Source organism: Abrus precatorius, unplaced genomic scaffold, assembly GCF_003935025.1.
Source record: "Abrus precatorius isolate BTA unplaced genomic scaffold, Abrus_2018 Scaffold8, whole genome shotgun sequence".
Taxonomy (NCBI): domain Eukaryota; kingdom Viridiplantae; phylum Streptophyta; class Magnoliopsida; order Fabales; family Fabaceae; genus Abrus; species Abrus precatorius.
In genome coordinates, this window is record NW_020874428.1 from 38,634,922 (window position 1) to 38,658,107 (window position 23,186).

Below are 23,186 nucleotides of genomic sequence, written 5' to 3' on the forward strand. Positions count from 1 at the left end.
ACAAGGCTTCATTTGAATTTGAATTTGATATATATGTATCATGAATTTTTTTTAGTTTCCATAGAATGGAACCATACACAGCCAAATCATGAAAATTCTGTGTAGTATACATTCTAGTTGTGGCGAGTTTTGTATAAGAATCCTAGATTATTGCAATTCTTCCCAATACTATATACAATTTATCAATATATTTTAATAATAAATAATATTGAAATTTAACTTTTATAAATTTAGTGCAGATAATACAACACATAAGAAAAAGGAGGGAAAATCTGCTCCTTTTCAATGCTTAACAAATAAATATCCGACCCTCTAACCCGAATATTTACATCACAAGAAAATAAACACATCGCGCTCTTCACATACCAAATCTCACATTTTACACGGACAGTAAAAAAGAATTCCGGAACACATTAGTGTCACTGCGGTAATAATCCACCGACCAGCAGGTACCATGGGTAAAAAGCACACACTCATAAGAGACAATTGGACCACCCATCGGTATGGCCTCTCACTTTTACAATCGCTTCCTCAATTGAGATCCTTTGCCTACTGCTTTCATATTTTGAGAATCTCTGAAACAGACAAAGTGTACGAGAGTGCTTCCATTGGGGTAGACTGCAAAAACACTAGTCCCTATTTTCTTATGGCACAGAGAACACATGCTATCACTGGTTATCTTCACAACTGCTTTCCTCTGACCATAGAGTTCATCTTTCACCTGTGTGAACAAATTGAATCATGCTCCTTGCTAGATACTAACAAAACAAAAGTATGCAAATGCGCAAGAGCGCGACTCATTGACTCCGCCATGTTACATCCTACAGTACAAATACTATGAGGTACGAACTAATGATGTTGTCCAATAATTCCATTCAGAAGTAAGAAACTTTTAATGATGGCTAAATTTTTTATTCCCGGTGTATGCTTACCTGAAGGTTCTCGCTCTGTCTCAAGCTCTTTATCACTGAACAATTTCGGTACATTTCACTAGATTTTCTCAGAAGGGGTCCAAGAAACGAAAGCAGGTCCTGCATATTATACATGCAATTTTATACCAGATTGAAGAAACTAACAAAAGTTTGACCAGAAAAAAGTAATTGTGTAGCTATAGTGCACTAGCAAGCAATGGATACCTGTAATTTAGTCTCTTTTGGTAAAAGTTTAAGAGCCTGAGCTCCATTTATTCTATCCCACCTGCGGCTCAACAAATCAAGGACCTCATCAAGCATGATAGTAGAACCACTCTCACTATATTCATCTGCATCACCATCACTCCTGCCACTGTCAGTGCTGCTCAAACCAACTTTTGTGTCTTCTGCACCCTCTATTGCAGCAATTTTCTTTGATCCTCGGCCTCTACTTTTTACCGATGTCAATGAACTAACTTTTGGAATGGTTGTATTCTGTGGGGATAACAGATTTGTAATTCTCTTCTCAAAACCTGCTGTGGTCCTTCGAGGATTCAAATAGATTTGTAGAAGCACAAGGTATATGTTGCTGGAATATTTTACAGATGGCTGATGGGTAGACTCATAGACCCGATCACAATAAGACAATGCCAGTTCCGGGACATTAAGCTACAAATGAAAAACACACTCATTCGTCAGCATTAAAACTGATTTATATGACACTCATACACGAAGCAATGATCTTATGCATCAGGGATATCAGAAAATGTCAACATCAATGAGTCTCCCCTTCACAATACAAAGATGATATATACTTGATCTACCTTGTGAACATACAAAGATAATGCCAGTTCATGTTGGTTCATTTTTCCCAACAATATTGCACGCTCTTCATACAAAGCATCTGGTGGAAGTCGTTTTAGCAAAGCCTCTGGACTGTATCCTGATATGCTCTCTAAGGCAGACAATAGCTTTTTCCTTGTCGGGGAATAAGCTTTCTCATCCCATTTTTGTTGAGCACTTAAATCAGCATGCCACTCGAGTACTTCAGAAAGATAGATGTGTACCTACATTGCAGAATACTGTAAATTCAGTGTGTTTCTCATACTATTAATCAAATAGAAAACATGTTGACAATAAAGCAACTGAGTTTGCAGCAGCATCACCATAATGCTTTTGCAAAATTTTTACAAGCTATTTACATGAAATCCACCAAAACCGCTGTTCCCATCAAGCCAAAAGAAAAAACAGAATTCATTCATTCCTTGTAGCCTTTGAATAATATGCAAGAGGTCCTCACCATTTCATTCTGCAAATTGCCCGATATGGCATTCTCATTCATTGCAAGCATGAGCTCCAAGTACCTAGCTTGCATGTTTGGAGAATGCTGCTTCAAATATGAGTTCACCATATCAGCTGGAATATTTCCAGACAGAAAGAGCTCAATAGTTTGAGATGGACAGCTTTCCAGAACAAGCATTGAGAACTCCAGAACAAGTATGGGGTCGGTCCCACATAGCGGCTGCATCAGAAACCACCAAATTAAAAACCAAGAATTGGAAACAACTTTTTACTTTGGAGGATTTGGAGTCTCCTGGAAAACTTAAAATCCACATGTAATGGAGATTGAAAACATCTTTTTATGATTAATTGGTGAGTGACTTTACGCAGACAACACTTTCCAGTACAGCTAGATGCAGAGGAAAAGTAGCCCATATAGGAAAAAGCTCAAACTATTGCTGCTAGCATATCAGAGCCACAAAACCAAAATAGTTCATATTTTTAACGATAAAGTGTCATTTGATCTAGACTATCAAATAATGCAAAAGAAGAATATCTTCATATAATCTCCATTAACACTAGAACACGTTATAATACCTGGCATAATAAATACACCACCAACTTCTGTGGAGTGTGGACTTACTATCTTATAGAATCTAATATTACAGATACTACTACTTCCTAAAAGCACCATCTATATTAGTCTTAGAGGCAGTAAAAAAATTAGCTGTGACAACTTTTTAAAAATTAGAAGGAAAATATATGAATTAAATTTTTAACCAAGTAGAAAATTACCTTGAGATACTCAACAATATCCTCAGGCTTGAACCTTTGAGTAATTTCCAATTGGCTAGATTTTGACTCATCCACCAATTTGTGAAGAAGTTCAAGAGCTTCCCGGTGCAATGAGTTGCACTTGTAAAGTTCTAATAAAGCAACATGGTGGTTGCCTTTTTGAAGTATTTCCTCACATATTTTCAAATCACAGTAGTTAATACCTCTCAGTAATTCTAAAGCCACTGATGATTGTCCAGTTAGAAGCAATGCTTGGAGTAGAGCAGTATCCAATATTGAAGCCAACTCCCGAGCTCCTGAACTAACAGGTATACTACCACGCCCCTGACACCAACAATTTCAAAATGATAACTTCAATAACAATGGATATAAATTATTATTATTTAAATGTTTTGATATTTCAAAAGAGATTAAGGACATTATATGTCCCACAGGCCACAGCTTTATCATCAATCTTGCATGTGTGTGTTGTGAGGAGAATGGGGCATATCGAGTGAGAGCACACAAAGAGCTAATCATTTTATGCTCTCATGCTCACACTTGATAAACTTCTTATATATTTATATAGTATATACACACACATGCATATCCACACACGGACATAACACTCACCTAGTTTGGAGATATATTCAATATGGAAGAAAACAAAAAAGTATAATAAAAACTAGTTTATTTACCTTATTGGTTTTCCTAAACCTATTATAGGATGTAAAGTTATCCCCAACGGCATCTAAAACAACTTCTTCAGTTCCTTCGGCAGTGGCCTTCTCAATAAAACTATATCTCTTCTTCTGTAAATATTTTATGAGAGCCATGAGCATATTATGGTTCATTTTTTTGGATTCAAGTACTGCATTCTCATCAGATTCTGACATATGAGATGTTGATGAGGGTTCCATATCATCGGACACACCTGAAGAACCTCTCGAGAGATATGAAGCATCCCCATAAAGATCCAACTTTTCTGGCTCATGAACAATAGTTGTCTTGGGAAGGATAATGGATGGATATAGAGAAAGCACATAGGTTATTTCCACTTGAGATTCCAGAAAATGTTCCATGGCCTCCTCATAGCTCCCATTGTCAAAAAGATAGTGAGCATATCTGTAACAACATGATACAAACACATTTAACAGAACTTTAATAAAAATGAAAAGTAAGCAATAATTAATATGTTGAGCTGATATAATTTCAAGAAATTACTAACAACTAAATATATAAATGCATGAAAGCAAAATCTTCCACCAAACAAAGTTAACTTTATCATTAATGTAAGCATCATTATGCAACTCATAGTGGCCCAGTGACCATTATCAATATTGTATACTGATATTGTGGGGCTAGAATACATGACTGAAATGAGCTTACACACCTAGTCTGGTATTTCACTTATCAGAGTGTAAAGACTTTGTTTATAACTATTTAATGATAAAAATGATTATGCATGACATATAGTTTAGTATATTTCTTTCAAAATATAGGAATTCCTGATACATTGTTCAGACCACAATCTACTTGTATCATACATAATCAAAGTCCTTTTGTTATCATATTTTAAGTCCTTTACCCATTAATGAAAAGAAGACAATCTACCGTTCTTAATGTTGGGAAAAAACAAATTGACCACTGCGACTAATAAGTTTATTAACATAAATGCATAGCGCACCCCAACTTAAGCTAATATCTAAAAACACGTTAAAGGTTTACAAGGAACAATCAGTGATGAATATAACATGCATTAGACATTTCTCTTTTTGTTTACATTAGCTTTGGTGATCATATTGATTAGTCCAGACGATTCATTTCGATCATAACTATCCCCGAATCCTACAAATTTCAAGACATTCAACAATTAATATGCAAAAGTTTGAAATAAATACAAATTTAAACTGCCCGCTAATTGGTGCCTAGAATTGAGATGAACTTAAAATCAAATGTATTCAACTGAATAGGGGCAACATGTCCAGTTTTTCTTTCTTTTTTTAAAGGAAGAAGCTCATAATGATATATGACCTTAAATGAATTGACCCCTCCTTTGCAGCACGAAGACTTGAATCTTCGGGTGGAAGAAGCTTGCACAACGACAAGGCCTCTTCAAAGTTGCCAGAAGCTGTTAATTGGACTATCTGCAATGAAATATCAAAATCCTTAACTTCTGATTCATGTTTAACATGTGACACAAAATCAAGTACAAAATTTGATAATGTAGTGTAAAAAGAAGTGATATGATTCATTGCTCTACCATTTGCATTAGAAACCATAAATAGAAGTCACGGCAAAGGACAACAACCATTCAACTATATTTGAAATACCTGGGCTCCAAGAGGAACAGGGAAGAGGCCATGAATAGAATTATCCGAAGAAAGTATCACAGAATTATTGCTTTGGCAAAGATGGCGAACATTTCGTAGGACAACCGTTTGTATTAGTGGATAAGGATCTCGGAGAGACCGAATCTGCAAAATGCAACCAAAATATAACACATTGATCCAAAACCTCTTGACAACAAGACAGATCCAGTAAATTATTTCAAAAAGTTGGCTACCTCCACAAATCTGGGCAGCAAAGCTATAGCGTACGGCTTCTGAATCACAACCTCCACAGGAGCCTCTGACCAACAAATCCTACCTTCAGGAAGGAGTTTCCCATTTTGGTCCACAAAGACTCCAATGTTCTCCTATAAAAATGCATCAACAAAGCAAATTACCTCCTCCAAAACGAGCAATACAAAACACAAAGCAAGGAAATTCGAAGAGTTGGCTAGGCCACAATTTGGATCAGCTTATAGCCTATGAAAACTCTTCAACTGAGACAAGTATTTTATTCCTAACGAAAAAGTCCATTTAAGTCTATAAGTACTCATAGAAAAGTTAGATAAAAGAACTTTAAAAGTTCAGTTGTATTAATTGATTTAACTTAACTTACGCGAGAAGGTTAATTCATTTCACCTCCTTAATCCTTTTTATTTTCTTCTCCTCTAAGTACTCGTTAACAAGTTTATCCCAATAAGAATCTACACCATTGTGATATTGCACAATCAATCACCACTCGGAAACACATTCGCAGACAGAACAAGTACCTTTCTAAGAAGAAGCTCTCCGGAGGGAAGTGATACGACGAGAGGTGGCGCTAGTCTCCCGGAAGTAAAAAGCTCAGACAAAGAACCGTTGGAAGCATTCAGAATCATATACTCTCTTCTAATCCCCAAACATATATTCTCACCACACCAACACATGGACTTCACCGTATCCGGCACACCAAATTCTTTCACCTCCACGAATCCTCTGCCACCTACACCCACACATTCAAATTTCAATATCAATTTCAATTAATCGTAAAAAAAATTACGTCAATCGAATAATTACCGTCGTGTCTGAAGATGCAAACGCGCTTTTGCCTGGCGAAGCAGAGGAAGCCTCTTTGGTGGTCCCAGCAGAAGACGTTGGCGCCCTTGGCTTTGGTGATAACTGCTATGGTTTCGAAAGAAGGAAGTTTGTGAAAAGTGATGGATTCGGAGAGCGATATAAGAAGCTCTCTGGATTCGATGACCTCCATTGAGAGGACGGGCTTCTTCGAAAACCCGACGAGATTCTTCTCCAACGCGTAAGGCTTAGACCGATTGGAGGATTCGATTTCCGCGGCATATATTCGGAGCGATCCATCGGAGCACCCGACGAGGAGCTTCGACCCGTACGATTCGATGGCTTCGATCTTGTCAGGGCAATTGCCTACCACTTCCAAACAATCGTATGCGCTGTGCACCATTTTCTTCTACCCCGCTCTTCGCTACTTCAATCCCACATTCTCTTTTTCTAAGCTTACCTCAGCTTGCTCTTCCAAAAAGAAGAGACAGATACATCAATTATAATAATCACTGTTTATTTTACGTTTGACGCATAAACAACTCTTTCTTCTTGATTCTAGGCTAAGTTACATATTTAATATTAAATTAAATAATTATATTATTGTTTCGATATTAAGTTATATTCATCAAATAAAAAAAGTTGTATAATTTTATAAAAGATCACAAAATATTATAGAAGATATGAAACGGGGCTAACAGCCTAGATTTATAACATTCTAATTGCTATGTAGCATGTTTAAAAAATATGCTACATACTCATTTAAGGTGGTCATGCATTATTATAAAAACCATCTAAATTTTCTTAAATTGCCGAGACTAAGCACTTAGAGGTGTCAAAAAGGGCACCAGCCCTACCCAACATTAAAATAACCCATTGCACTTATATTAACTAAAAAAAATTAATTAAGTTATGAATTATTTGGCCCATAATATATGGGTCAGGGGTATTAATATAAGATAAGATAGAATAGGATTTGTTTGTTATTCTATCTTGCAATTCCCTGTATATTGTTTTCTGTATCGTAAGCTATATTCTGCAATTCTCTGTATATTGTTTCATGTATCTTAGACTATATTGTTAAACTTATTGGTCTATATAATGGCCAATAAATGAATAATACTTTAAGTTGCTTGTTTCCCAGCAACTTCCTTTATGGTATTAAGAGCCTAATGTTTCTGCGTCAGTTTCCTTTTTTTTTTCACCATGACTTCTGCAAACCAGTCTCTCAAAATCTTCGATCCAAAATCACCATTTTATCTTCATCCCTCTGATCACCCCGGTGTTCTTCTCACTATTGTTCTGTTACGTAGACAATCTAACTATGAAAATTAGGCAAAAATAATGCATAATGCATTGAAAGCCAAGAACAAACTTGGTTTTATTCTCAGCACGGTCATTGCACCCACTGATGAGACCTCTGACGAATCATGTGCATGGCCTTTATGTAATTCCATGATTAATAGTTGGATCTATAATACTATTGACCCTCAATTGCAACCATACATCAAGTGCTTTGAGACGGCCAAAGCGCTTTAGGATGATCTCAAGGATTGCTTTGTTGTAGCTAACATTCCTCAAATTTTCCATCTAAAAGCTTCCTTTACAACTATGAAGCAAAATGGCACATATGTTACTGATTACTACACCAAGTCCATATGGGATGAATTAGAATCCAGTCGCACATCTAATGCTTGCACCACAGGTGATAATTGTGCATTCAAAAAATCTATTGATACCGAACAAGAAAATGATTGGCTCTATCAATTCTTTATAGGTCTTGACCACACTATCTACAGCAGTCTTATCACTCAGATCGTCAATACCACCCCACTTCCCACTGTTAATCGGGCTTTTGCCATGGTCATTCAAGAGGAGTCACATAATACAATAATTCGATCTTCTGAAATGCCTACTGATGCCCTCAGCTGCGCTACGACCAAGCCATCCACCACGTCATTTAAACCGCAAATCTCCCACACCCATTGTGGACTCCCAAACCATGATGTCTCACGATGTTATAAACTCCATGGCTACACTAATCGCACTTCTACTGGTCGTGGTCAAGGACGAGGATGATCCAATTCAGGACGTCCACCCGTAATTTATGCTCATGCAACTCAATCAGGTGCTTTCTCTAACGAAGGAGGCTCATCCAAACCTTTGACAATCAATGATTTCACTCCTAAAATGCTTCAACAGTTAATATCCATTGTTGTTTCCTCCAAAGCTTCCACCAAAAAATTATCGGGTATGGTGTCCTCTAACCATTATTGGCTACTCGACAACGGTGTATCTCAATATATGACAGGAAGTATTTCCTTCTTGTCTAATATTCGCACCATTCCTCCTTGCCCGGTAGGCTTACCAAATGGGGCTCATATTTTTGCAGTCAAGTGTGAGGATGTTAAACTAACCTCCATATTATTAATCACTAATGTTCTCTACGTCCCGTCGCTTACATACAACTTGATCTCTGTTTCTCAGTTGCTACGTCGAAACAATTATGTTGCCATGTTTACTGATTCCACTTGTTTTCTACAGGACCAACATACGAGGAGGACGATTGGACAGAGTGTTGAGCATGAAGGGGTGTATGTGCTGAGTCAACCCACATCGGCAATGGTTGTTCAATGTGATTCTTCTTCAAGCTTATGGCATCGGCAGTTGGGCCATCCTTCTCAGCAATGTCTAGCTTTTCTACCATTTGTTTCTAGTTCTAATAAAACAATAGATTGTGATGTGTGCCATAGAGCCAAACAAACACATTGTTCATTTCCAATAAATAATAAACAGAGTTTATGCCTTTTTTATTTAATTCATTTTGATTTATGGGAACCATATAGACGTGCCTCTTCCACTGGTGCACATTATCTTCTTACTATATTAGATGACTTCAGCAGACATATATGGGTTTATCTTCTGCGTGATAAACGTAAAGCATGCCTAACTATAATAAAGTTCATTACAATGGTACACACACAAGTCAATATCATGATTAAACAGGTTCAAACTGATAATGGCAGTAAATTCCTCACTTCTTCCCTACGACGTTTCTTTGAAAACCGCGGCATCCTATAACAATTGTCATGTGCATACACGCCACAACAAAATGGTAGAGTTGAACCCCACCATCGCTATATTCTCAACATAGCACGTGCATTACGATTTTACGGACAACTTCCTGTTACTTTATGGGGTGAATGCATTCTCACAGCTGCTCATGTGATAAACAGAACTCCCACACAACTGCTCAAAGGAAAAACTCCATATGAAAGACTTCACAACAAGCCACCCAAGTATGATCATATTAGGGTCCTTGGATGCTTATGCTATGCTATAGTACTCTCTAAACCAACTGATAAGTTTTTCGCTCGATCGCGAAAATGTGTTTTTGTGGGCTACCATTCAAATAAAAAAGGATGGAAGGTATTTGATTTAAGTACTAGAGAGATTTTTGTGTCATGCGATATCTCCTTTGTTGAGGACACCTTTCCATTTGCACTAAATTCAATTGATACACTCTCTACACAAGTCACTGCACCACCTGCAATCATATATGAACCGTATGAAACAGAACCACATTCCTTAGATGTTTCATCCCCATCACGAGAGCCTGAGGAAAGGGGGAGCACCACTATTTCTCTACAACAAGCTTCTATAGAACTTTGTCGATCCAGCAAGTCCCATCGCCCACCAGCATATCTAAAAGATTATCATTACTGCACAACTACTACACCCATTTCTATCAATGCCCTCTCCAATTGTTCTCCAGGTATTCTTTTTCCTATTGAAAATTATGTTACTAATAATGTTTTCTCATTACAGCATCAAAATTTCTTAGCAGCTGTTAGTAGCAACATAGAACCGCGATCATTCAAAGAAGCGATGAAGGACCCACTATGGCAAAATGCCATGAAGCTTGAAATTCAAGCTCTTGAGGATAATCAAACATGGGTAGTCACTCCTCTCCCACCTGGATCTTTCTCATCAAATATCACTCTGATGGCTCTATTGAACGTTACAAGGCCAAATTGGTCATTGCTGGCAACAACCAAATTGAGGGGGAGAATTATAATGAAACTTTTGCCCCTGTCGCAAAAATGGTTAGTGTACATATTCTTCTTTTTGTTGCTGTTGCAAAAGGATGGCATATTTCTCAACTAGATGTACACAATGCTCTTTCTTAATGGAGACCTTGAGGAGGAAGTGTACATGTGATTTCCTTCGGGTTTCAGTAGTGGTACTACAGGTTTAGCGTGCAAACTGCATCGATCCCTGTATGGCTTGTTACAGCCACCACGAAACTGGTTTGCAAAACTAAGGGACTCACTTCTGAGCTATGGCTTTAAACAATCCAAAGCCGATTACACTCTATTCACATTCACTCGTGAAGATGAATTTGTAGTGGTTCTTGTATATGTTGACGACATCATCTTGGCTGGTAACAATACTTCTGCTTGTGCTCGGGTTAAACTTCATCTCCAATCATGGTTCAAGATCAAAGATCTTAACAACCTTAAATACTTTCTAGGTATTGAATTTGCTCGAAGTTCTTCTAGTTTGTTTTTAAGCCAACGAAAATTTGCAATGGACATTATGAAAGAATGTGGTTTACTCGGATGCAAACCATGTGATTCGCCCATGGATCAAAATCATAAGTTAGCTCTTGCTAATGGCCCACCTTACAGTGATCCAACAAGGTATCAACGCTTTGTCGGACGTCTTGTGTATCTCACTATTACTCGGCCAGAATTAAGCTATGCAGTGCACACTATCTCTCAGTTTCTTCAAACCCCACTACAAGAACATTATGATGTTGTGCTGCGTGTTTTGCGTTATATTAAAGGAAATCCAGGGCAGGGATTACTCTTGAGCTTTAGCTGTAATTTTCAACTACGTGCATATTGCGACTCAAACTAGGCAAGTTGTCCGATCACTAAAAGATCCATCACGGGCTACTTTGTTTCACTAGGGAACTCTCCTGTCTCGTGGAAATCTAAAAAGTAACACAACATTTCTCGCTCCTCAGCAAAAGCAGAGTATTGGGCGATGGCAGATGCTACAACTGAACTATTATGGGTCAAAGGTTTCTTGAAGGACCTAGGCATCACACACTCCATGTCAATGAAATTATGTTGTGATAGCCGATCAACAATACATATTACCTCCAACCCTGTGTTTCACGAACGCACAAAACATATTGAACTCGACTGCCACTTTGTTCAAGAACATCTAATGAACAAAACAATCTCAACAGAACATATCCGTACTTCTATCCAACCTGCAGATCTTCTAACAAAAGCGTTTGGACAGAAGCAATTCTAGTTTCTCATATCCAAATTGGATATCTCTTCCCTCTATACTCCAACTTAAAGGGGAATATTAAGATAATATAAAAGTAGGATTAGTTTGTTATTCTGTCCCGCAATTCTCTCTATATTGTTTCCTGTATTTTAGGTTATATTCTGCAATTCCCTATATATTGTTTCCTATATCTTAGGCTATATTATTAAATTTATTGGTCTATATAATGGCCAGGAAATACATATTATTTTAAGCTGCCTGTTTTACACCAACTTCCTTTAAGGGGGATACCACATATTAACCCTGAAAACACTCCTAACTTTTGCCATGCAGCAACAACATAACAAAGCCATAACCTAATTTATCTTCTCCCTCCCCAAAAATATTAAGTTTTCAAAATAAAAAAACAAAGATAGAACTTCACTTGCATATACCATCCCTCAGCGATCTATGAATTCCGTTACAAAACCCAAATGCAGAATGCCATAATTTTTAAAAAAATAATAAATTGAACAGATCAATCGAACCAAATCAGCTAAGAAACACAGAATCTCGCGAGCAAAACCGCAAGAAAGAGGACTAGCAATGAGAAAGGAAGCTTCTAGAACCCGGATCCATAAACGGGGAGAACCAAATCGTAGAAAGTAAAAGAGAGGCACGGGATGACGTTTTTCGCTAGATTTAGAGTGCTGAAGCGAGAAAGGTCAGGGAGACGAAGGAGGCGTGGCAAGGTCCGGCGCCGATTTCAGCCACAAGCACCACCGCAAAAAAGGTATTCCGGGACCGGAATGGTGTGGCATGAATCGGATCCCGCCTTTTATGTTAAATCTTATTTTAGTAATTTTCATTGCAGAAAAGGAACCATAATTTATTGGAGGGAATCCAGTGTCTCCACCGACACTGCTCTCTCGCTCCTGTATCTGGACACGTGTCCGTCATGTCTCTCTTGTTTGTATGATCTTATTTACAATCAAGTACTACTCATCATCGTTATATCCTTTGTTAAGGATTTTAATTTTGGTTTTAAACAATATACATATATTTTTTTATATTGATTGATGTTGACTTCAACGACCAACTAATGAATTTTGGGGATCATGGATAGATATTGTTAGATAAAACTTAAAATTAGGAGACTGTTAGAAGTATATACTTAATTCAGGATATTTGTAGCTTTAAAAAAAATTCATATTAGTCATCTTGTGTATTTTGTTGTAAATTATGAGAAAAAAATGACGACTTGTTTAATAAACATAAATTTACATAATAATATTTTTTCTTTACATTTTTTTATTATAAAATAATATAATAAGTTCAGCTTGACATTTCAAAAATAATAGAAGATTTTTAGGTATTTTACATAAAAATTTATAGTATTTTCTTAAGAAAACAATTATGAATTATTCTTTAAAGAAGTTGAATTAAGATCTAGGTCTTAAAATAAACAGTATTTCTATAATTAGACATGACAAAGATTTAATATAAAAGAAATTTTAAATTGATTTTTCATTTTAAAAATAAAATTTCATGTCAAATTATATTGATTATCTGATCGAATAATTTCATTATTTGCAGTTGTCTAATTTTGAATAATTATATTGATTATTATTTTCAAGACTTTACAAAGAAAGGTTTAATTGTCATTTTTTCTTCTTATTTTTTGTTTGTATTGTATTTGATTTTACTCTTTTAATTTATTTTTAAGAAAAAAATTTCAATAATTTGAAATTTAAACAAAATTCATCTTATTGCCTCCAGATTCCTATTTTTTTATTTAAATTTTTACAAATTAATCTGATTAAATTATCAAGGGTTGTGAAAAGATTGATAGTAAAATCAATTACTTAAATTAAAAAAATAGTAAAAACTTAATTAATTTTTAAAAAATTGCAAGAACCAAAATTACACCTAAAAAAATAAAAGTATAATATTATTTATTATATACTAGAGTCTTTATTCTCAAAGACAATACAACCTTTACATCTACTCTCATTTTCACAAGCTATGTGTGTCTTATCCATTTTACTACACATCTTATGGATCTCGGCATCAAATGAAATCAAAGTTTTTTAGTTAGTTATTTAATATAAATATACATTTTCTATTCTCTTAACTATTTGAATTAATATGTAAATTTCTTCATTTAGTATTGAATATAATAAAATATTTACAAATCATTATTAAAATAACATTTTTTTAATTAAACTTAATTTGAATTTTTTAAAATTTTAAATTAAAATATACATTTCTTAAAACTGGTTAAATTTTAAATTTTATATTATGTTTGACATTTATTTAGAAATATTCTTATAACATACTGAATACTTGTTATTTTGTGCCAATATTTTGATGACTTTCTTTCTCCCTCCGCAGGTATACGAAACGATGGCTCCTTCGTACAATTGGAGAAGGAAAAGAAAAGTAATTTTAGGCTTTTAACCCCTCAGAAAGTAAATATGTGAACAGTGTATTGTACAGCTGAATATTAGTGGTTTGCATTCTCAAATTGTTTTTTCATATTTTTAAAATATTTTACAAACTCTCTGATTATCGCATTTCTTAAGATTGAGGTAAAAAAATTCAAAAGATATAATAATACGATGTATCCAATTTATAATTTTAGTACGAGGGTTAACACTCAACTTGGGCACAAACTTAGTACAACATGTGAAAATAAAAGAAGTATGAGCTAACATTGATGCTTATTTCGGAATAGGAAAGTGTTGATCGTGGAAGCTAATTAAGATTTGAGGGCCACAAAAGAAATTGCAAAAGCATTTTCTGAATCAACCATTGCAACCAGCAAAAGCTAACCTTGTGTTTAGACTACACCCTTTGTTCAGAAACTAAACAATACTCTTATTTTATCTTTATTCAGCTGTTATAGTATCTTATTATTTTGTATCCTCTCCATAAGCATATCTTTAATGTTTCAAAGCATAATTCCATTAAATCAAAACTATCTTTAATGTATTGACCACCACATATTGCTTTGAGACATTAAGCTTGCTGGTTTTTTCTGCATTTAGGAAACGCTTTATCTTCATTTATTTCTTCAATAATAAGGATGTTCATGTTTACAAGGTTGTATTTCAAAAGATATATCCATGTAGCGGATGAGTTTAGGCTACGGAAAATTCTAGCACAATACTTCTCACAGAATCCAATTTTATTCCATTTGATTAGTTCCTTTCAAATTTCCTAAAAAAATAATTTCAACAAACAAATATAGTTAAGTGACCTAAAAGTATTTGATTATAGTGAAAGTAAATTATAATCACAAACAATTTTTTTGTGTGATATTATATGCTCTAAAGTTGCCATCGTAGAAAAAATTTTAGTTAACCACCACTCTTATCCCCTGGCGTTTGTCTCATAGCTGTTAAAAGAATTGTCCATTATCATCACATAAAAAAAAATTGCTTTATTGAAGAAATCTATATACCTTATTGAAGATATTATTTGTCAAAGAATTTCTGAATGGATTTGAACGATCTCAGTTTAAATTATTCGACTGAATATCTATAATGAATATAACTTTCTTAATGATTCAATTATGGTTGGCTCTGATACCAATTGTTAGAAGACTCTCCATTATATATTAACCCAATTGATCATCCATATTAGATCAATAAGAAAGATAAATAACAGACCTTATTATTAGATATTCATTAGAGTATAAAGTACATACCCGGATCCATTACGCTTTTGCTGCGGTTAAATGACAGCGGAAGCTTTAGTCTAGGTAATGGACTTCACTATGAGTGATTATCGTTTCTGTTGCAAGTTGATTCAAGAATAGTGGTGTTATGGTCTTCCTTAACCAAATCGCCGTAATCCCAATTACAGGGACTTTAGAGCCAAACTCCTGATGGGAAGAAGTATAGAGGCAATATTTTTTATTTTTTTTGATTTGGTCTATTGGAGACCAGCACCGCTAGAGGGGCTTATTTTTATATTCACCTATTAGGATTCCCACTATACCGAAATAGGCCAAGTCCGGTATCCACTCATATGGACCCACATTACTTCCTACGGTAATCCAAATGGGCTCACCTGATGCAGATCACTTGCAATTAGCCCAATTAGCGTAAATAGCTTAATATAAATGTATTATTATATTTAATATGTAGCCCACACATTATTTATTGGAATAAAATAATTCCAACAAGCTTTGCATGTAGAGAGATCCATACAAATACAAAACATTGTTAAGTGATTGAATTATAATTCTTCTCTCAAAAAATGGCATTGATTACTGGAAAATAATCCTTTCTACATTGAAGAAAAGGAGGCACAAAATGCCTACAAACTAGAAGACAACCAGGACTTAAATTTGCAGAATGATAAAGCAAGATACATGTGTGAACCATCAACCCATCTTTATTTCTTAATTCATCAAGTTACTTTTCTTTCTTTATTTCCTAATTTTAAATTCTTATTTATTCTAATTTAAATTTATTTACCCCCACTTAATAACTTTTTATAGAACGCAATATTCAAAAATTTAACAGTTAAATTATTTTATACGAGACATCAAATTTTATACAATTTAGACATTTGAAGGTATCTTATCTAAAATTTGATATTTTATTATATTTTAAAAATATATTATCGGTTAAAACAAAATAATTTGATAAAGTATTTATTAATTTTATTTTTATATAAAACTTTGTAAAGTTAATTTACTTGATAAGAACATTCAATTGAATTGATTAATCTTGTATTTTATAAAAAAAATATTAAGTAGTATTATGAATCAAGATTCATTAGTATTAGGTGTCAAATTTGAACTCTTAAAATACTTAAGAATTTATCATATAATATAAAATTGATCAATTCAATCGTCAACTTATTTTATATTATCTCGATAATTATGTATAATGTGAAGAGATCAAATTATATCAATATAAATCATATTTACTCTTATATAACGAATAATTTAATCTAAAAAATAATTTTTATTAATTTAATTATTAAATTATAATTATATATTATAAAAAATATTTGTGTCAAATTTTGATAAAATTAACATATATAATATTGTTATTAAAGAGTTATTGTTTTTATAAATTTTAGAAGTACATATTACATTATTTTTAATATATATAAATAAAATATTAAATAATTTTGAATCATTCTCAAATTTTGCATATATAATCTACCTAATTATAAGTTTTAATCTATGTTAATAGAATTTTTAATTTAACAGTTAATTTTATTATTAAATTATTCAAAGAAAAGTTATTAAAATATATAATTTGAAAATTTCTCCTTATATATATACACTTCATTTTTTTCCTACTTATTTTTTATTATTTAATCAGGCTACTTATTAATCTTTCACAAAACTAGATGACCTAAAATTTCCAACTCACTTTCAAAATGAATGAATTTGTATAACTCTACTTTGTAATTGATAAATAGTAGGACAAACCGATACCGGACGCCTTTAATTTGTAACCACTTGAAATTATAATCTACATTTTTTAAATATTATTTATTCGAAGCTTATTTTGTGCCGTGTTGCTGTTTGAATTAGATTTTATACAAGCTTTAAACATCAATATATTTAACTTATTTCAGAACCTACACTTTCTAAATTTATTTAATTTTTAACTTTTTAGAGAAAAAAAAACTAATTATCTAAAATCTTTAAACATTTTTTGATAAAAAAACATTTATTTCTTTAAGAACACTATACCCGCAAACACAAAAATAGCAATAACATAGTGCCAAGATTCATGGTAAAAATATAAAAGTCAGCATATTGCTTTTCCCTCGTACATTCCCAATCTAGAATATCGTAAATTTCATCACAAAATCTAAATCCTAATTATTGTTTTAATCTATTACAGTATTACTTTCGGCAATTTTCTAGTTAACAACGATAACTAAATACATCACACATTCCAAGCTCCGTGTTGTTTTTCTGTTTGCAGTGTTCCCCCAAAATAAAAAGTGAATTTCACAGCAGAAACATATTTGCAAGAGAGAAATTAACAATATGATACGATGTCATTCATATACAAGAAGCTACTGAAAAGCTTCATAAAATTCAACTCCCACACACATAATAGATACACGTAATCATACAAAAGGATTTTTATATTATTACAGCCATTATTGCATTTCACACTACTTTCAATCAAGTAATATATAAAATCCTTCATCTCATACTCATCACAGGCCTCAGAGTCACACTTGAAGCTGGCAGAGATGGTCGCACTATGGGAACACGTCTCACAACTGAAAATGCTTCATTAAGACGTGCAACGCGACCCATGAGCTGAGATACCTTCTGAAAAAATCACTTTTATGAGATAAACATTAACAAAACCATGATATGCAAGTGGATGTGGATGCATAACCAGTCCTCCGCAACAGAACATTAATAATCAGCAGATAATAATTTAGACATGAATGAAACTGTAAAATGTTTTCTTCATGGAGTGAAAGTGAAAGTCAAACATATTAACCAACTAACATATGTAGTAGATTACGGGAAAATGCACATCAGTTTCTTGAACTACTGTTTAGACTAAAGAAAAATGTGAAATAATACTTGAAGATATGGAAAATTATAATATATAGTGAGTCATTTGAAAACACCATCACTCTGGAATATTATAGAAATCACTTGCATAAATTTTCAGTAAATTTTTTCAACTATGTACTGCCTTTCATTTTTTATTCTTCTAATCATTGATGATTTTTTCTAAAATCTTAATGAATCCACGTGTATGACAAAACCACTAATTGAAGCCATACATTCTGAATTTATGATCTCCACAAGCTTTTCTTAACTAATGAACTGCAGTGAAACAAGTAAGGATGACTCCATACTAAGGATAGTCAGCATAATAAAAGAAATAGTAAGAGAATTGATCCTCGTTATGCAGGGCAGAAGCCAAAAGAACTTATCCAAGTCAGACACCAAACAGGGTATTCAAACATATTCGCATTTGTCTTTGCTCAGTCCTCCTGGAATTGTGGTTCACTAAAAAGCTTTTGGGTTACTAAAAAAAGTGAATCATTTAGACTTCATTGGCACTACACCAGAAAAAGAGGATACAAAACGGAGAATATGAGAAGAAATGATAAGACTAGATAAGATAAAGCCAATAAACTCTTGTACTATCCATTAATTGGAGCAGAATTATTTGGTGTGTACATATCTCAAGCTAACACGTTTACATCAATACATAATGTATCCTTTATTTTTATATTATCACCAACAAACAAAGCATTTATTAGATAAGAATTAATATTAGAGACAAAATGCATAAAATATAGCTCAGGACTACGAGGTGGGGTCGGCCACATGCACCCTTAAAGATGAGATCAGTCTGATCCTCCCACTAAATGCACCACAGGACTACACAAACTACACACCAACACTAAGCTCCAGACTCCTTAATTTTTATCTTCTACAAAAACTGCTACAAAGCTAGAAGCAGCGCCGGCACACTAACAGATTTACAGATCAAATTCACGCTTTTCACATCATTCAAAATCTCAATCTAATCAAGTTCCCATTGTTAAAATTCAGTGGCTATCACAAGAAATTCTAGCACTATACATAATCCCCTCTCTAATTTCTCTTTGCCCAGCTAAAAACACAAACCAGTGTCTAGAAATTCCAATTCCAACGCTTGTACACCCAGCAGTTCAAATTCTTTTTCTCAGGACTATGAGCAGCCAATTTGAGTTGTGAAACATTTATTGGCTTTCAGTTATATTTAATAATGAAATCAGCATATAACTACCAGTAAATATACAATTTATTCCCAAAATAAGATGTTGATTGTGTTGTTTTGGTCATTGAAAGTCCTTGCATACAAACCAATCCCCAAAGTGGTCAATTCACAAACAACACACATAGACAAAGAAAACCTTTCAGAGATTAAAGCAATATTGACAAGTAACATCTTTCAGGATTTAAATTGTATAATTAAGATGTGTTTGGAATAACTTATGAAAAGCTTATGAAAATAGCTTATGACTCTAATAAGCTCTTTTCAACTTATTTCAATAAATCTCTTCATATAACTTATCAAAATAAGCTCTTTTCAAATCATGTCAACAAGTTTCAAGGTCAAATTTATGATACAAACTCCATATGCAATAAAAGCTTATCGAATAAGTGTTTAATTAAGCTGTTACCCAATCGGCACCCATTCGTATACTATTTGCCAAAAGGAGCCTTTAACTTTAACGCAACTCCCAGACAATTTGCAACATTACAAGTGCACGTTTGGCTAATTTTCTAAAAGACCTCTGGACAACAGAAACACAAAAAAGAGACTTTCTTTTTTTTAAAAGAAACAATTGAAACCAAACATACATTATTAAGTGCGTGTTTCGTTAAACTTAATTCGAAAACGAAAAAGCGAATATGTTTGATGATAAGAAAGAAAGAAAGGACCTTATCATCGAGAGCGAGGTTAAGGTTGAAGGAGGATTGAGTCTTGCGCTTCATTCTGTACAGTTTCCTTCCCAGCAACATCAATCCCAAAAACGCAGCAGCAGCAGCCACGGAGAGAGACCAGAGAGGAAGAGGAAGAGGAAGAGGATTGAGCCAATGCTTCAACACCTCAAACGGGACCTTCCACCAGACGATTTTCTTCGGTTCTTCTTCTTCTTCTTCCTTACCTGAATCGAGAGGAACGAGGTGGCTTTGGGGCTCCGGCGCGAGAACAGCGGTGGAGGCGTCGGAATCGGAATCGTTCCAGAGAGGGTGGTCGGGGTTGGGGGAGGGAAAGAGGTGGTTGGCGACATAGGAATCGTCGAAGTTGCGATCGAGTTCGGAAGAGGAATTGGAACTGCAAGTGCTTGAATTGGGGTTGTGGATGGGAGGGTTGAGGGAGAAGTGATCGGGCCTTAGAGAGCCCAGTGGGGGCCCATGAAAGACCAAAGGGTCTTCCTCTTCGACGTCGTTTTGGTGGTGAAGGAGTTCCCACTCCCCTCCTTCTGGTTCGTATTCTCCTTTTCTTCCATCCATCATAACTGATTGAACGAAGAAAAGAGAATGAAAATGAATGTAACAAACAAAGAACCCTCTTAGACTGTTACCCTAACCCTAAGTACACTCTCAGCAATAGCATAGTAGCATACCTGCACACGATAGGAATTTCCAATTTAATAATAACCCTCACACCGTTCACTCTTCCTTCGCTCCACTTTCAATATCATGTAAATAAAATAAAGTTTTAAATATTTAATCATGGTTCTTTACTCAAATTTGGAAGTTAGTATCTACGTATAAAAAAATTAGTAAATTAATTTTTATATTAATATTTATTTTTAATTTAGTTCTTACAAATAAGTTTAGGATAAAGGTTAAACAAGTAAATAACTAAATTAAAAATAAATATAATATAAAGATTAATTTATAAAGTTTTTACATGTAGAAACTAATTAGAAATTTGAGTTAAATGTATTTTTATAAATCTATAATACAACTTTGGTTTGTATTTAAATTTTGATGATACTAAAGAAGTGAATAAAAACGTAGATAAATGCGTTGGTAATTATGTTGCTAACAATACATGTGAGGGTATATTTGAAGATAGAGAAAATTTTGATAAGAGATTGAAATTTGAGATAGGTGAGTGTGGGTAAAGACGGTGAAGTGATTGAGAATATAAAAGATTTTAGTAAAATTTGTTAAGAATTAATTGAGTTTTTAGAATGGGAAGTTAAGAAAAAAATAGACTTTGACTCTATTAAAGGTTACCCCAAAGGAAGAAGAAGAAGAATGAAAATAATAAAATTAGAGTCAAGGAAAGGGAAGGTGTGAGTGAATTGTAAAATTAATATATAAATCAACAGTGTATTATAAATATATAAAAATATTTTTGACTTAGATGTGTAAATTAGTCTCTACATATAAAATTTTGTAAGTTAGTTTCTAAATATAAAAAATTTATAAATAGGTCCTAATACTAAATTTATTCTCAATTTAATCTCTTACTTATTTCACGTTATTTATTTTAAATTTAATGACAAGAATTAAATTGAAAATAAATATACGTATAAGAATCAATTTATAAATTAGTCTTTAGGATTTAGGGTTTATAATTTTTTTACATGTAAAGACTAATTTATAAATTTGAATGAAATATAAAGATTAAAACATTATTTAAACTTAAAATAAATTTAATTATTTAAATATAAAGGTATTTAAAAGGAATTATATATATATATTCTAAAAATATATTTTCTATAGATGATATTTGTAATTCATCTGATATATTTTAGAAGTGTTTATTATTATACTCTTAAAATTAAAGAGATATTATATATATTTTTTATATTTAGTGTTGTAATTTATTTGATATTTTATAAATTAAGAGTGTTTATGTTTTTTTAAATAAATTATTAATAATAGTAAAAAAATTATTAACTTCACTATGTAAAAGAATATAAAATACATTTTCATTTTACATAATACGGTAAAATTTACTTATTTTACATATTAAAAATATTTATATTTTTAAATAAGTTAGTAATTTTTTATTTATTAATATAAAATTAATAACAATAATTATAATCGTGAGAAGACATAAAATGTAAAATACCGTAGAAATTACTAAATATAAGTCATTATCGAAAGGGCAACTTGTTGTTTTAAATTAGATAAAAATATGCTTAAAAACTTAATGAAATTGCAACATTGTAAGAAGTTGTAAATTTGTTAACCTCATAATATCAAGAATAGTTAGAAATGTATCAGTACCCCAAAAATAAATTATAACAAAAATCAACCTTTAACTCGAATTCAAAAATATATAAATAAAAGCAATTAATACTTCATTATGCATAATGAAAAATAAAAATAAAAAGAAATCAAAACCTATAATAAAGAATCATAAGAAAACATAACATGAAGAAAAATAATAAATAAAAACAATTAATCAGGTGTTGAAAGAAGAAAAGTAGTGCACAGTAGAAAGTAAAATAAATCAATGACAATGTTTAAATTGGCCAGAGTTTAGCAAAAGAAAAATATAAATGATGAAAATCCGACATTTTTATAATTATAAAAATACATTAATAAATATGATTTAAAAATTAAATTACTTCCTAGATATTCATTATTTCAATTTAAATATTATTTTATTTAAAATTTTAATTTTGTACTTTTTTCAAATATTTATTTTATTATTTAAATAATATCACCATTTGATGTAAAGTCTTTATTCTCATTTAATATAAATATTTATCCATTTGATTGACATATTAATATAATTTCAAGTAGAGGTTGAAATTTTGTTGTAAAGTAACAACTGTACACATGTAATGATCGGGAAATTTTAAGGGTTTGTCAATTATTATAGAATATAATTACATTGTTTAATTAATTTATAATAATATTAAAACATATTTATTATATATTATAAAATATAAATAAGTTAAAAGTTTTATAATAAAAAAAGTTATAAATTATTTGTGTAAATATATACTAACAATATAATATATTACACCAACAAATAATTTTGTCAATAAAAATATTACTCCTTTTAAT

The 23,186-nt window shown here is 32.7% G+C and overlaps 3 protein-coding genes across 7 annotated transcripts in view; 1 reads left to right on the forward strand and 2 right to left on the reverse strand.

Annotated features, from left to right (window-relative positions):
• LOC113848442 (vacuolar sorting protein 39-like) lies at positions 1-12,492 on the reverse strand. Of its 2 annotated transcripts, XM_027477953.1 has the most exons (13): positions 12,184-12,492; positions 6,353-6,820; positions 6,067-6,278; positions 5,533-5,664; positions 5,300-5,443; positions 5,001-5,113; positions 3,665-4,091; positions 2,988-3,311; positions 2,212-2,433; positions 1,736-1,978; positions 1,137-1,580; positions 933-1,031; positions 1-721 (listed from the first exon to the last, which is right to left on the reverse strand). In XM_027477953.1, the coding sequence occupies exons 2-13, from the start codon at positions 6,750-6,752 to the stop codon at positions 518-520; spliced, it is 2,964 nt and encodes a 987-aa protein (XP_027333754.1). In that variant the 5' UTR covers positions 6,753-6,820; positions 12,184-12,492; the 3' UTR covers positions 1-517. The 2 variants fall into 2 exon arrangements, with proteins under 2 accessions (XP_027333754.1, XP_027333753.1); XM_027477952.1 differs by lacking the exon at positions 12,184-12,492 and having other exon boundaries at positions 6,353-6,901.
• The window catches only part of LOC113848444 (protein FAR1-RELATED SEQUENCE 5-like), a 20,926-nt gene continuing 9,120 nt past the window's right edge, over positions 11,381-23,186 (forward strand). For all 4 annotated transcript variants that reach the window (XM_027477959.1, XM_027477956.1, XM_027477957.1 and 1 more), the window contains exons 1-2: positions 11,381-11,391; positions 18,204-18,209. The gene's annotated coding sequence lies outside the window, so the exon portion shown is untranslated. The remainder of the gene's footprint in view (positions 11,392-18,203; positions 18,210-23,186) is intronic.
• LOC113848443 lies at positions 17,441-20,771 on the reverse strand. Its single transcript, XM_027477955.1, has 2 exons — positions 20,085-20,771; positions 17,441-17,957 (listed from the first exon to the last, which is right to left on the reverse strand). The coding sequence occupies exons 1-2, from the start codon at positions 20,661-20,663 to the stop codon at positions 17,826-17,828; spliced, it is 711 nt and encodes a 236-aa protein (XP_027333756.1). The 5' UTR covers positions 20,664-20,771; the 3' UTR covers positions 17,441-17,825.

What these genes read in the sequence shown, in the direction of transcription:
- LOC113848443 (XM_027477955.1), bottom strand. Translation starts at nt 20,663, where the DNA reads ATGATGGATGGAAGAAAAGGAGAATACGAACCAGAAGGAGGGGAGTGG. An exon ending in ACCTCGCTCTCGATGATAAG is followed by an intron (nt 17,958 to 20,084) that starts GTCCTTTCTTTC and finishes TGATTTTTTCAG; the next exon opens with AAGGTATCTCAGCTCATGGG.
- LOC113848442 (XM_027477953.1), bottom strand. Translation starts at nt 6,752, where the DNA reads ATGGTGCACAGCGCATACGATTGTTTGGAAGTGGTAGGCAATTGCCCT. An exon ending in CTGTTCCTCTTGGAGCCCAG is followed by an intron (nt 5,114 to 5,299) that starts GTATTTCAAATA and finishes ATTTCATTGCAG; the next exon opens with ATAGTCCAATTAACAGCTTC. An exon ending in GGTTTAGGAAAACCAATAAG is followed by an intron (nt 3,312 to 3,664) that starts GTAAATAAACTA and finishes TGTTGGTGTCAG; the next exon opens with GGGCGTGGTAGTATACCTGT.